The 16,174-nt window shown below is 36.3% G+C and overlaps 1 protein-coding gene across 9 annotated transcripts in view; it reads left to right on the top strand.

The window, feature by feature from the left end:
- Window positions 1-506: 506 nt before the first annotated feature.
- The window catches only part of MTMR2 (myotubularin related protein 2), an 84,978-nt gene continuing 69,310 nt past the window's right edge, over window positions 507-16,174 (top strand). For 2 of the 9 annotated variants that reach the window (XM_017881998.1, XM_017881995.1), the window contains exons 1-2: window positions 510-1,250; window positions 11,367-11,437. Coding sequence is in view for 1 of the 9 variants with exons in the window: in XM_017881992.1 (XP_017737481.1) it covers window positions 1,171-1,250 (80 nt within the window). In the remaining 8 variants the exon portion in view is untranslated. The other 7 variants (XM_017881994.1, XM_017881993.1, XM_017882000.1 and 4 more) reach the window with 7 other exon arrangements.

Raw genomic sequence — 16,174 nt, forward strand, 5'->3', positions numbered from 1 at the left:
AATACCTACTCCTTTTGCCTACAGAGTACAGTTAAGGTCTCTTAAAAATTATGGAAATAAAAACAATCGGTCGCTGTCTGTCCTTGCCAAACTGAAAAAAGGAATAGAACGGCTAAGCCTTTTGTGCTTAAACACATACTCATCAGTAACTACTTTAGCTCCACAGAACACAACTAAGCTAGGTTGTTCTTCTGGGGAATGTACTTGCAAGTTAATACTGCACTTAAAGTATAAGGTTTTTTAAAGACATCAGTTGTACATTATAAATTAAATCCAGTTTAAATCAGTATGATTCTATTTATCCTAGCAAGGAAGTTTTTTCTTTTTAAGGATCGTCTGATTTATTTTACAGGAATAATCTTTGCATAATTTTACACCCCATACATGAGATGATTGGGATTCAATCTCTATCAGAAAAATCCCTTTATGGTGTCCTTCTTACGTCCTCTGTAACAGAAAAATCCTAGCAGAAGCAGTTCCTCTTTACCCAGTTCCTGTTCTCTTATCACAGTTCTATTCCTCCACACTCCCTTCCTGCTAGGCACGGGAATTTGAAAGGGCAGGGAAACAATGGTAAAAGTTTGTCTTCTACTTGGGTAATCCAATACCACCGCATCCAGTAGTATATAATTCTTTTTGCATGTATATCAGTTTCCTCCCCAATCCCTCTTCCATACCTTTCTCACTTTTCTCTCATTATCCTGTCCTCTTGTTTTCCTTGACCTCCACATTCCTGTCTCAATCATCCTCCTGGCCTCAGGTCCTTATCGCTTTCCTGAGACCCTCCTGCTTAGTGTTCCCTCATTCCTCTTACACCTAGGATTTCTCCTCCTTCCCCAAGGGTCTAGTCCTTCATCCCTCCCGCTTCACCAGACCCTCTCACCCTGGGAGCCGCCACCTCCCTTTCCCCAAGACCCGAGGTCGCGCGGCCGGACACAGCGAGCACGGCGCGTCGGTGGCGGCATCTGAGCGGGCGCAGTGGGGTCTTCCCGCAGCCCAGCAGCCCACGGGCGCGGTGCACTCTGGGGGAACATGGCCGCTTCCGGTCTCTCTCCCGGTCCGGCGCTGGCCTGACTGCGGCCCCTGCCCGCAGCACTCCGCCCTCCGCTTCTCCCGCCCTGTGGCCGCGAAGACCGCTTCAGCCTTTCCCTCTGCTGCCTCTGCCGCGCCATGGAGAAGAGCTCGAGCTGCGAGAGTCTTGGCTCCCAGCCGGCGGCGGCTCGGCCGCCCAGCGTGGACTCCTTGTCCAGGTAACCAGGACGCCCAGGGCCCCGCCCAGCGTCCGAAGGGGATGGAGAGGGGCCGGGGACCGCTGAATTGTTGCCCCGATTCGCGGATTCTGGTTTCTGAAGGCTGCGCCGGAATTCCTTCCCCAGGACTTGGGAACCACTTCTGCCTCTTTCTCTGGGGCGTGGAGGCTGAGGAAAAGGAGGTTAAAACTTGCTGCTGCTTTATCGATTCCTCCACCTTTCATATTCCGATCTCTTTTTCTCCCCAAAGGAGGTGGCCCCAGTTAATTACTTTCTGTCTCTCATTCCCTCTCAAACCTTTTTTAAGACAGTTCCCCCCGTCCCCATTCTTTTCCCCACATTTCCTGTCTTTCTCTATCACTTTTTCCAAAACCATCCTTCAGTCAATCTTTCTTTCTGCACCCTTTCTTATGTCTTTGGTTTTTGGATTCTTGCCCAAGCCTTTTCTCTCTTTTCATGGCTTCACTTTCTTAATTTCTTTCATGCTTTTCTCTACACTCTGATTTTCTTCTCGTCTCTCCTTTTGCTTAAATATGTAAATAAAAATGTCTCCTGTGCTTCTCTTTTCTAAATCTTCCAGTTGAAAGTCAGTATCAGGGAATCTGAGTGATTTTTATTCCCAGTGATAGGTGTAAGAAAACAAAATGAGTGGTAGTTTTCTTCCTTCTTGGGCTACTGATTCTCCAGGTTGTCATTTATCTTGTAACAGATGGGAATTTTATCCTGGAATTTTGAGGAGGACTTTATGCAGCTTTGCAGAGAGCTCTTATGAATATTAACTAGACGCGTTTTGGATGCAGTCTTTTTCTTTGATTTTTAAAATAATGATTTAAAATTTTATTAAAAAATAATGTAAGACCTGTGTTTGCTTTTTATGCAGCCATGATGAAATCTGGTTCTTTCCCACTGAATAATAGTCTAATTGTTATTAGAGAGTTATTCGATAACTGCTGTGTGAAAACACAATTTTCATTTTCTCGAATCAATTGAAGTGGCTCTATTATAATTCATTCTGGATTCTGCTAAATATGGGTAGTTATTGCTTTTTTTCCTATTGGTGTTCAGTACCTCATTGGGGAACCACTGTCTGATCCCATCATTCTAAATCTCTATATGCGTTCATAGCTCCCTGCCCAGTCGTTTTTCAGAGTCCTTAATAAGTACATTATAATTGTTGGCTTAAAGTGCCTTTTCTACCAGGCTATAAGCTGTTGTACTTGAGGGCAATCTTAATCATCTTCATATCTCCAGCACTTAACATAGTCTCATCATGTGATAGGTGCTCACTATGTTCATTTTTTTCAATTTGTAGCCTGAATTATCCAGAAGAGGAGTTTTCTTTGCAGTTTGATTATATATATTGCACGTTTAAATCAAGTATTTTTTGAATTCTGTATTTATTGCTTTGAAATGTAGAAAGCTGAGGATTAACATGTTTAGTTGTAAAATTCATTCAGAAAACAGGTTGGAAAATTCTAATTTTATGGGAAAGTTACAAATGACAACTATGCCTCAGAATAGAATAAGAGGCAACCAGTACTCTCATCCGAGGCAGAGGAGTCAGAACCACATGAAGCAGCATAGTATGTTAGAAACAAGGAAGTACTGGAAGTTAGGAAGCTCCCATGCTGAAGTCTCTGGCTGAGCTAGCTCTTTGGTCTTTATCGTTTAACCTTTTTAGTCTGCGGTTTTCTCATCTTTTAAAATAAGAAGCTTAATCTAGAAAATCTGTAAGGTCCCTTGGAACTCTAAAATTGTCATTTTTTAAATGTTAATGACAATACCAAGATAAATGCATTGGTATTAATTTTAAAGATAATTCCTTTGCAAATAACCTGTTTTGAATATTTGCAATTACACTAAATAAGTGTCTTTTATTATCACAAACTAATATTTCTAACGATGCCACTTTAACATATTTATTTCCTAAAAAAGAAAGCCCAGCAAGTTTAAAGTTTGTGAACTTCTTTATAAAAAAGTATTTACTGACATGAATTTTAGAAAATTAAGTACTCCTCGCGAGAATTGTGATTATAGCTTAGTCTCATCCTCTCTGGACAAAAATGTAAGTATAATTCCTGTTTTCCGTGAGAGAATGCCAGCTTTCATTACTCTCCTCTGGAAGACAGAAAAGTAGTATTTACTTAATGTCTACTGTATGGAAGTTTCCCTGCTAAATTCTACGTATCTTTTATTTCATCAATCCTCATACCTGTTTGTGGCACTCTCTTTAATCAACAGTATGTAATAGATACATTATAGACACTAGTTAGAAAGCTTAATTTTAAACAATCTAGGCTAACACGTCTTCGCAGTTGATTCTAATACATTGCCGGTGTGAAAAACTTAATCTAGGCTAACACTTCATCGCAGGTGATTCTAATACATTGCCAGCGTGGAAAACTTAATCGAGGCTAACACTTCATCGCAGGTGATTCTAATACATTGCCAGTGTGGAAAACTTAATTTAGGCTAACACTTCATCGCAGGTGATTCTAATACATTGCCAGTGTGGACTGCTGTGGTCTCACAGCTGTGTTGTGTCTATCTAGATTGTTTATTTCTTTTGTTACACTAGCCTTTGACAAAGCAAAATTATTGCTGTTTGGCCTATATTATCTCAGGTTTTGCAGAAATGATGCCCTTAAATTGTAGTTTATTTTATGCTTTCTGTTTTATACAGAGGCCTAATTGGGAAACTGCCTTGGGAATTTGTTTTGATATCTCTGGCAAAATAGTAGTTAATATTGTTAAATGTGTCACAGAATGTCTTTCACCCATAGATTGACATAAATTTCTGCTGAGTTTATCTACAAGGAAAATTATTTATAGAAAAAATTATGTATGCTCCTTGTTTGTTAGTAAATGCTAACTACATAACTGCATCTTTCTCTTTAGCTTAGTAAAACACTTTAGTCAAATTTATATCTGAAGGTGGAAATATACTCATCTCTAATTTCTTTAAGTACTTTTATTATTACATGAACTCAAGTTAAATATGTGTTGTGTTTAAATGTATTGATTAGATGTTTTAAGCCCTTTTGGGAAGTAGGAAGACTAATACACTAATCCATGTGGTTGCCCATTGTTTTTTGAAAATGACATACTTGGCCGGGTGCCATGGCTCATGCCTGTAATCCCAGCACTTTGGGAGGCCACGGTGGGAGGATCACTTGAGCCCAGGGGTTTGAGACCAGCCTGGGCAACATAGTGAGACCCCATCTCTAAAAAAGAAAACTTTTAAAATAAATAAAAATATTTAAAATGAAAATGACATACTCCATTGAAGTTGGATGAAAGGCCATTGTGCAATCTGTAGTTCACAATAAACATATAATGGGTCTTACTAAGTATCTGTAGTCATTTCAGAGTTGCTCTTGTCTCCAGTTATGCCTTCTAGGTCATCATAGGCCTGATACCTTTGCCCACAAGTGGGCAATTTCATTCTTCATATGATATCCAGATAGTAGTTTCCTAACCAGCTATAGTTATGTCATCCTGAATCTTTAAAAAAAAAAAAGTAATTGTCAGCTGGGCGTGGTGGCACGCGCCTGTAATCCTAGCTACTTGGGAGGCTGAGGTACCAGAATTGCTGGAACCTGGAGGCCAAGGTTGCAGTGAGCCAAAAACGCGCCACTGCACTCCAGAGTGGGCAACAGAGTGAGACTCCATCTCCAAAGAAAAAAAATAAAAAACAGTAGTTGTCTTTGGTGAGTCCTGCTTAATAATTGCCGTACTTCAGTAAACTGTTCAGCAGCTCTTGTATATCTTGCTGTTGGCCATTCTTCATGTACGTCTAGCCCCACAGAAAGAGAGCGGGGGTTGTGGAAAAATTCACTTTAGCATCCTGATAATCTAGTTATGTTCTGTAATTTTATTCTTGTTGGGTGTGGTCTGATTCTTGATATAAGTATGACTTTATAGGTAAAATATATAGGTACAATAATATACTATATAGGTAAAATAATACTATAAGTCAGATGTGATAATAAGAGTAGTCCTGAGTCTCAGAACTGTAATGAGTTACACAGCAGAATTTGACATTATATTGGTAATAATCTGCCATCTTAGTCTGGTTTTCCATTTTTCAGTTTATACACTGGTATAAAATGCACTGCTTTAGTGGGTTTCTTTGATTTGTTTGTATTATGCATAATCAAATGGTAAGATATCCAGTGCCAAATAGGTGCTCAGTGCACATCTAAATGAAAGAATGTTGACAGAATGTTCACCACTGGTCTTGTTTGTTGTTCCCATTCAAAGGATTAAAAAGGATTCCTTCTGTTGAATTTGGCCTGAACACTTGCAATTTCAGGTCTAAGTTGAAGTTATTTTTATGGGAGACTCTGGATATCTTGAGCTGATTTTACTGGCTGTATTATCTGTTCTGTGCCCAGTCCTATACATAATGAGGTTATTATGTCCTCTTCAACTACCTATTTATCCATCTGCTACTCTTGTTTACTTTTGCCCCTTTTGCTCTAACTTGTGTTGTTAGTCGTTTTATTTAATGTGTATTCTTGTCATCCTTCATATACCCTCAGGCTTTAGTTATTCTGGGTACCATACTTGTTTATCCCAGATTATTTTGGTTTTATCAATTTCTAGTATATAATTTCATTAGCATTGATGAGCATCTTATATTTACATTTAACTTCCATTAAACAAATCAAAGGGGAGGTACACATACTCAAAGTAGTTCTCAACTAATTGCATTTCTAAATTGCATGCCTGCCTTAAAATTATCATCATTTGAAAACAGCAATTCCTGGATTTCTGTTTCCATGGATTTTGATTATACTTACAGCCTGAAGAAGTAGAAGAGTTTCCTAAATTTCTAAAACACATTTTGTTGCAAGGTCTTATCTTTAGTTTTAGCCTCAAGGTCACTTAAGAATGTTGTGTTGGAGGCCAGGTGCAGTAGCTAATGCCTGCAATCCTGGCAGTTTGGGAGGCTGAGCAGTTTGGGATGGCTTGAGCCCAGAAATTCCAGACCAGCCTGGGTCACATGGCAGAAAACTGTCTCTGCAAAAAAATAAAAAGTTAGCTGGGCGTGGTAGTGCATGTGGGTAGTCCCAGATACTTGGGAGGCTGGTGTGAGAGGATCACCTGCGCCTGGGAATGTTGAGGCTGCAGTGGGTTGTGATGGTGCCACTGTATTCTGACCTGGGCAAGACAGTGAGACCCTGTCTCAAGAAAAAAAAAGTGATGGTAGGGTAGATGCTTTTATGTTGTTTTTCTAGTAGTGGTGATGGATTTGTGTACAATCACACATTTTTACCCATTCCCTTTGTCACTCTTGGCATGTCTTCTGAGACAGCTGGCAAGATTAGAGGTAGAGATTATAGCTGTAAAACAGAATAAAGCTACCAGATTGAACCTACAACCTTGGCATTATTAGTAGCACCTTGCATCAAACATTGAACATATCAGACTAAAAATTACTTATGTTGGATTTCATTACTTAAAAACCCTCAAAGAACTAAGTTCTCTTAGATAAGAACCAATATGGGTCTGAAATATGTAATTATGTAGCTTTTCAGAAAGGACATATTTAAAGAATGCAAGTTGATAGTGAACCTGAGACTGGGTCCCGTATATATCTGTATTTTCCTTTTATGCTATTATCAATAATTTCCTATTAGTGTAGATCAGTAGTTCCCAAAGTTTGGTCTCCAGGCCAGTAGCATCAGTATCTCTTTGGGATTTGTTAAAAATGCAAAATCTTGGGCCCTACCTTGGACCTAACTGAATTAAAATTTTAGGGGTGGAGCCCAGCTGTTGGTGTTTTAGCAAGCTTTCCAGGTGATCCTGATGGACGCTAAAGTTTGAGAACCACTGCCTTGGATCTTTTGCCAATTGGTGCCTTTTGTAATGCAATCAACATTACTTAAAACTAAGCTAAGGTCTATGGTAGAGGTACTGTGAAACTATTACTTGAAAGCATTTTTGTAATAAATGTTGACTAAAGTAGTAAAAGGTAAAAGTCATCTTTTGTCGATTTATTAGATTTGATTTCTAGGAAACTTCCTACGGCATTTTTCTTAGTCATGAGTAACACGAAACAAGAATATGTGTTTTAGGCTTTTCTTAAAAATAGATTCTTAGTGAGAAAGATTAGTGGAAACAAGCATTTAAAAAGGGTACAGTTGACCCTCAAACCACATGGGTGTGAACCGTTCAGATCCACTTTTATGTGGATTTTCTCCTGCCTCTGCCACTCCTGACAGCAAGACCAACCCCTCCTCTTCCTCCTCAGCATGTGCAACGTGATGAGGATAACAAACTTGATGATGACCCACTTCCACTTAATGGGTAGTAAATATATTTTATTTTTCTTGTGATTGTCTTAATAACTTTTTTTTTCATTGTTAGAGTTCGGTTTATTGGCGTGCAGCCTAAAATATGTTTTGATGGGCTATTTATGTTATCGGTAAAGCCTCCAGTCAACAGTAGTCTATTGGTAGTTAAGTCTAGGGAGTAGTTTGGGGAGTCAGAATTATATGCGGATTTTCAACTGCATTGAAGGTCAGCACCCCAACTCCTATGTTGTTCAAGGGTCAACTGTGTTATGAAGAAGTAATTCCAGGAGGCCATCACCTGAACCCATAAAGTTTGGATTATGCCCAAGGGAAGGAGATAACCTGGATACAGATGACCAGAAAGCAGTAAGTTGGTTTTGGAAAGCTGCCAAGTTAATGCTATTGTATTCAAAATCACCAGAGCCAAAGACTGCATGTGATTCAGGATTTGAGTAATGGAAATTCTCCAGATTTTAGTGTGGAATATTTTTCCTTTGTAAGGAGGATGGTTTTGAATATGTAAAGTACTTGCTATCTTTGTGTCTACTGTATGATTTAGTTAAATTGGTAGATAATAATTAAACACTATTAGAGGTGATAGTCAAGGATAGGGAGTGATTTTAAAAACCACTTTCCACCGTTAAAACGGAACTGTTCAAAAGATAAGGTTGGTACTAGATTATTGAAATAAAAGGACTAGGGAAGATGCCTTCTTGAAAATAATAACTTCAGTTCCCTTTCCTGTAGTTTTATTACACAAAACTAGTTGTGCCTGTCCCTCCTAATATGTTTCTATATAGGTACCAATGTTGTCTTTAATATAAACTGTTAATAAGCAAGCTTCATAATTCTTCCCTTCCCCAAGTACATAGGACCTGTGGCCTCAATCACTGGTGAATATTCATTCTTTCAAAGACTCTTACTTTGTATGAATAACTCTTGGTCTCTTTAAATATTTTAGTCTAGAGTAAATAAGAGCAGATTCTGTGTATTAAATATATTAAAATTAGCTGTAAAATATATTTTAATTAAAATTTAAACACTGTTATTTGGAAATTTTTTTTTTTTTTTTTTTTTTTAAGTNTGAAAATAATAACTTCAGTTCCCTTTCCTGTAGTTTTATTACACAAAACTAGTTGTGCCTGTCCCTCCTAATATGTTTCTATATAGGTACCAATGTTGTCTTTAATATAAACTGTTAATAAGCAAGCTTCATAATTCTTCCCTTCCCCAAGTACATAGGACCTGTGGCCTCAATCACTGGTGAATATTCATTCTTTCAAAGACTCTTACTTTGTATGAATAACTCTTGGTCTCTTTAAATATTTTTAGTCTAGAGTAAATAAGAGCAGATTCTGTGTATTAAATATATTAAAAATTAGCTGTAAAATATATTTTAATTAAAAATTTAAACACTGTTATTTGGAAAATTCTTTTTTTTTTTTTTTTTTTTAAGTTATGCTTTAGGCTTAGCAGCGCATAACAGAAAATCCAAACTGACAGTGGCTTAATATAAGAGATGTTAAATTTTTTGTTTCCACATGAAAGCCTGGAGAGAGTCAATACAGATCTAATATGGTGGATCTGAAGTATCAAGGACCCAGATTGTCTTACATTCCAGGGTTACCTCATGAACCAAAATTATTGTTGGAACTCTAGCTATTATATCTTCAGGAGGAAGGGAGGAAGAACACCATTCTCTCTCTCTTTAAAGGATACTTTTTTGGCAGTCACACGTCTTGTTTTTAAGCTTACATCCAGTTGGCTAGAACATGGTCCCATGGCCGTACATAGGTAAACGAGAGGCTAGGATAGGCAGTCTCTTCTGTGAGGCCTTTGTGCTGAGCTAAATTTGGAGGTTCTGTCACTGAGGAATAGGAGAGAATGGGTATTGGAGTCATAGCAGCTTTTCCCCTTGTGTACAAATGAATCATTTAAAAGAAAGAAAGACATTTTCCACCTAAATTCTGCAATTCACTTATGCCAGAGACACCCTTAGAGTTGCAAATGCAGTTACCAAAATAGAAAACACACTGAAAGAGAGGAGGTGATACATTGTTGCAGACCAAAGAAGAGAACTGTGTCTTGGAGCACTCTGAACTCTTCTTGAGTTTAGGTTTCTGTTTTTTTGTGTCTTGTCTTGGGTTAGATTTTTATAATCCTAGTCTGGAACCATAAAATGAAAGTGATGCATTTAATAATGGAAAGATCATTAAGTGATGGGGAAATAGAAATCAAATGAAGAATGGATTGATGTGCTGTTTTATATTTCACTTGAAGAGCTCAAGGAATTGCATGGTAAAGTAGTAGTGGTAATGAAGTTGATAGTCTACTCTGCTTACTTCCAGTTTGACATCCATTTCCAAGCCATGTATCCATGTATTTTATCCTATTCCTGAATGTTGCATCAGGTTCTACTTAGGTATTTTCTATCATTTTAGTTGTAAGGATGTGGTTTCCATAAGGGAAGTAAATCTGACCATTTTAGTTTATGAATGCTTTTGCCAATGTTCAGTTTGTTTTTATATCCTTGACCTAAACATTTTATTAAAAATCCAGAGACATCTGTGTCTTATATATTCTTTTGTCACCTAATTAAATATTAATATTTTAAGCATATAATTTCAGACCTAAGGAGTTTAATAATTTGGAAGTGAATAGAAGAGCATATGTATGTAAGTCTCCTCTGGATTGATAAAACATTTATTCATCAGGCTCCGAGGATTTAATAGGCATTAAGTCAGAAATATATCCATTTCTCTTCTTGGCAGAATTGCTTTTACTGATAGCAGCAAATGAGCAGTTGCTGAGGTAGGGAGGAGGCCTTGTCTGGAGGTTATGCATTAGCAAAAGGGAAAATAACTGGCTGATGATGGGCTGGTGATTACAAGCCTTAATATTCTTGAGCTGAGCCAAGAAGCCCAGCAAAGCTCAACAGTGAAATTTTGTGTAGTACAGATGTTCTCTGTTACCAATATTAGATAAAATTCTTCTATTAGAAGCAAAGGCATTGCCTCAAAATAGAAATACCCAAGACAAGCCTTGCTTTCCTAGTGGTAGACAGTTATAGTAATAAATTAGTAGTATTAATATTAAACACAACAATAATAATATAAATAGCACAACATTTATTGCATGCTTACTATGCTGGGCATGGTGCTACATTTCTTCTATGCATTTTCTCATATAATCCTCATAACTATATAAAGTAGAGAGTGTTAATGTTTCCATTTTACAGAGAAGAAAACAGAAGATTAGAGAGGGCACCTTGACATGTGAATTCAAGTCCATTTGACTTCAGGGTCTGTGCTCTAAAGAACACACATGCCTGAAGATCTAGTGCCCCAGGTGCAGACCAAAGCTTTGTAGTTAGAGGGCAGTCCCAGGGCAGGTTGATTGGGTGGTAGTGATGAGGACACGAGTTTCCTTGACCTGCTATTTTGCTGGAGAAGGATAAAGGTACACTATACATTGACCAAGTGAGAGTGTTCATATTTGGAGAGAATTTTCTTTACCTTTGAATGTTTTTTTTTCCTTCTGACAGAAAATAGGATGATTTTTTTCTTTGCCTGATGATTAAGAGGATAGTATCATTTCATTCATTACCTGATGATTAAGAGGGTAGTATCGGTAGTATCATTTCATTCAAAATAACAGTTTTACATTTTGAAGATCATATAAAGTATGAAGCAGGTAATTGCCAAAGCCTCCTCCCCACCAGTCCCTGCCCCACAGGCTTTGCACAATGATTTAGAATTCTTTAGGGTTCCTTAAATTTCTGAATTCCCCTAAGTTCCTTTGTGTTTGTTTACAGTTAATGTGTTAAGAGCCATTGACATTTGAAGATCATCAGAAGTGAAGATAAAACATCTCAAAAATTATAATGTAAGTGAATGATAAAATGCAGATATAAAAATAGACAAAAGTCAATATTGCCAGCAATATTTCTGGATTATATATTGTCCGAAATGAAATTTGCACATATGAGTAACCAGTAACTTCAAACTTTCCATTTCCAAGTCCCTGTCCTTAAAATTCTGTGTTCTCTTCTACTTGGGGAAAACAGTCACTAAGTTTTAGTCATCCAGTAATTTTCCATTAGAATTCTTTTGGCATCCATGTTCTGTTTTCTTCCTTTTCTTCCTTAGCACTTTGCAGTTTGACTTGAGAAGCAGATGACAAGAATTCATGTTATATGCAAAATGTTACAGATACTAAGGTCTTTGCTTTCCAGCTATTGATGTGTGTTGTGTATGTTATTCAAGTGTAATTTTACTACTGTTTTGTATGTTTCTTAGCCAAAAATATGACCAGTTAGCTAGCCGCCTTCCTTCCTCACCTTTCTCTCTTCTTTCTTTTTTTCCCTGCCTCTTTCCCTTCCTTTCTTTCTGTAAATAATTGTTTAACATCCTTTCTTTCTGTAAATAATTGTTTAACATCTACCCTACACACTGTGCAAGATTCTGAATTCCTAAAAGCTTGGTGCTGAAATGAATTATATCTTTTTATACTCTTAGAGGGATTAGAGATCATCCAATTAGTGTTTTTCAACTGTGGCTGAGGACCACCTGTATTTTCAGTCAACTGTGAACTTGGTGAACATTTAACTTCCTAGGTTTCAGTGTGGACATTCTGAATCACTGAGGTGACGTTAGGAATCGGCATTTAACTGTTGGAGAACCACTGATCCAGATGCTTTTGGATGCTAGTCTAGTTTCAGAAGTTTTCAGATGTGGAAATAGATCTAGAGAACTCTAATAATTTACTCCAAAGCACAATAAATGTTAAGAGGGCCAGGAAAGGTGGTGGTTTTCCTCTGAGGTTACAGAACTATTTGGTGTCAGAGATGATCTCCTAATTCCCAGTTCTAGACTTTACCATGTAGCATCATGATTTTTTTGCAGGGCCGTATAGCTTCACTGTGTTTCATGTCTATAGAACCCTCTGCTTGTACCATGTATAAGATTATAACCAATCCATCACTGTTCCTGAAAAAATAAGAGGACATATGGGTTATGTAAATGAAAAATGTACTGTTTCTTCATTTTTAGTCAGATTTGTGACTCATTCTGGTTTTGAAATCATTGGATGATAGACTTGGTGAAGGAAAGAAAAACCATTTTTTTTGTGTCCGTGATATTATTCCTACCTGGATTTAAGTTTTACGCTTACGAAAATGAGGATCTGATTTCATTTTTTGAATGAAATAGTAGGTATAAATTTTATAGTGTTTTGCAAATAGTAGGTGCTTGATAAGTTATACTATGAGCAGTTTACTGTTAAAACTTTTCTTCTTTTGGATTCTGTGAAGTATGCTAGTTAGGAGTGATTTTATTTGCTTCGTACAGAATCTGATGCTTAATATACTAAGCCAGAAACTTTAAATAATTGAAATAATTTTATTGTATTTATAATACTATATTTTATAGTTGGTATTCACAAGATCTCTGAGGGACTGAAATTTATAAAGTATTTTTGAACTATAAGAGTTTGAATTAATTTTAGTATTGAGTATATTTTATATTGTATTGTGTATAATATATTGATAGGTACTGATTTGCCACTTTATATTAGTAAATCTCGTTATCTTTATTTTGGAAATACTCTAATTCTCAAATTACTGGAAAGTTTAATGATGCAGTGGACGTAGAAGTGCCTTTTAAAATATTTAAGGCACATTTTAATTATATGAATTTTTACAAAACTATTTTAAAATGCTTATTGATTTCTAAAAAAATTTATTATATTTTTCAATTATAAATTTTCTTTTCATTAAAATTTTTTTGTTCTTTTCATAACCATGGAATCAGAATTGTACATATAATAGCTCTAGAAAGGAACCTTATCTGTTATGTGGTTTTCTAGTTTATGATTTCTAACAACTAATCTGGTAAATAGGGAAGAGTATTCAAAATTAGGGAGAGATGTCCTTGGTGGGCATGGATCACTGAGTAATGTCAATATTTCGATTTTTAGCTTAACCTTTCTGGACTACAAAGAGAAAGATATTGAATGCTCTACCTTTCCTACTGAGAGTTTTAGCTTAGTAACTGAAAAAAAAAAACCCCTGTGTTAACTTCATTTATATGACTTTAAAGTTTGTGCAGAAAAGTTGTATCTCATTACATTGAAAGGGTAGTGAAAGATTAATTGTATAATAATCAGTTTTGCTTGTCTTGGAAAAACAAAATATATCTATCTAGATAGCAAAATAATGGATATATGACTTTCTAATTTTAATAATGAATTCAGGTTTGCAAGGTGGGATGAGAAAATTACATGACATCATTTTTCAAGACAAATTTCCATGTTTTCTGTGCTTGTCCAAGTAAAACTGTTTGTTGAGCAAGTGTTTAGGGAATACATCACCTTCTCTCTCTTAGTGTTTCTGCCTGTATACTTTAGTTTGGGATGGAAGGGTTAATTTCAGAGTTCTAATAATCTGACCAGTTTTCAGTTTAGTTTGATTCTTCTCTCAGTTAAGTGATATTTAAATAACTTTTTCCCTCTAGGCTACTTATAAATCTGTGTGTTTTCATTTGAGCTATCATCTGAATTTGAATTGGAGGTTTTTGAAGAGATTCTGAGAAGCTCCTTAAACGGGATGCTGTGGCTGTGGGATTGGTGCTGGAACTCAAGGTCCTTCCTGCCCTCCAGTCCTCACCCCTGTCTCCCAGGGACACATTCATTTTGAGCAGAACACTTTGGCTTTCACCTCTTTATTTATTTAAATTTCCCGATAAGTTCTTTGAAGAAACAATACTCTGGAGAAAAAACAGACATATGTAAACCGTTTTCTATACAAACTGGTTGTTCGGACTCTGCTGCATTATGAAATCATATACCTGTGTTTTGTTTTGGGAAATGTAATTGATAGACCTGGAAATAAATTGATAACTGTGTCCAGGGTCACATGTACCTCAGAACCTTGGGATTTTCCAGACTAAGTGCCAACACGCACCAGTTGGAAGGCTGTCCCAGAGCTCAGATCCCTTTTGTTTCTCGGAAGAATACAAGTTGTCTCTCATGCCATGATGATCATTTATATAATCTTTTTTATCTTATGAATTGGTTAAGTTTAATGCAGGGTTCTGGCTTAGCATTTTAAACATAATTAAAATTGTAAATTAATTTGTTTTGCGGCGATTGTTTTTGTTTTGAGAATCCTGCAAATATTCTGACAATAAGTCTTTTGTGTCTCAAATGTTTTATACACAGTGCAGGCCTTTTATTATTTTTTTAATAAAATCTTCAACAGAATGACTAATAGAGCATGAACAGTGCTTATGACACTATAGTGCATTGTGTAAGTATTGAGAGCAAAATTTGCATTCCTAGAAAAGCTTGTTCACGATCAGAATATAGAAGGCATTCTTTAATGTTCTTGGGCAAACATGCTGTGTATGTGCTCAGGACATTACTTATAAGAAAATAACTTTTTAAAAAGAACCTTTTCTTTCTACGGAATATTGAAGAAAATTGAATTGGCAGCAAGAGTGAAACAGTTTAAGGCAAGTGGTTTAGATCTTATTGTAATGACTATGGTCAGTAGAAAGATAGCCTCTCCTAAATCCTCTAGAGGCATTTGTTTACTAGGATATATGAAAAGATAGATGACTTGAAGTTTCCAGGTTGTTCTAACTTAAAGTATATACTGCTGTTATGTTTATCTGCATCTTTAATTTTCAGAAGTACTTTTTCAATTTTTCAAGAAATATTTTTGTTGAATTATAAATATTAGATTCTGTTCATTACTGTGAAGTACTTTCAGGTGTTGCTGTGATTGACAATAAAGTAATGATAATTCCATTAACAGTCTGGCAAATCAGTGGTGCCAGAAAGGGTCAATACTTTTCTAACAGTTACACTGAAAAATACTGGTGGTGAAATTGGTTTTGTGATTGAAGTTTTGGGTCTGTCTTCTGATTGAATATATTAAAAAATCACATAGGTTGTGTGTGTGTGTGTTTATATATATATTTAAAAAAATTTCTCCCCAATATTTATGCTTTGTATTATGTGATTCATCAGTTAACTAAAACTTGTAAGTTTAAAAGTATGTATATTTAATTTTCCTAGTGCACATGAAGACATTTTACATTATAGAGCTGAATGAAAAGTACTTTTAGGGCCTAGTGCTTTGCTTAATTTTAATTTAATTAGTAGATGCCTTTTTAAAAATAGACTTCCTATTCTGTTCTTATATTTCCACAATGCTATTTGTTGAACACTTTCTACCAGTTCAGTATTTAACACTAAGTACTTTCTACAGATCTTGCTTTTTGATCCTTCTTAAAAGATTTTGATCCTTATTGCAAGATTTTGTAACGTATCATTATCATTTTATAAATAGAGAACTCTATCCCCAGTATTTAGTACATTGATGATATCAGTAAATGTTTGTGGAATGGAGGGGAGGTTAAAAAAAAAAAAAAAAAAAAAGCAGACTAGATGGCTGAGGCCTTTAGTTGGAGGTAGAAGACCTCAGTCTCCATCCTTCCGAGGAAGCTAAGGTGGTGGTTTAAGGTGTGGAATATTTGGATGGGATAAGTGAACCCCTGCTATCTGGAGAAAGTTTTTCTGCCTTTGCAGCATTAAAAGGGATTCTTATTATAAGTCCAG

This window comes from Rhinopithecus bieti, unplaced genomic scaffold (genome assembly GCF_001698545.2).
Source record: "Rhinopithecus bieti isolate Rb0 unplaced genomic scaffold, ASM169854v2 scaffold_12653, whole genome shotgun sequence".
Taxonomy (NCBI): Eukaryota; Metazoa; Chordata; class Mammalia; order Primates; family Cercopithecidae; genus Rhinopithecus; species Rhinopithecus bieti.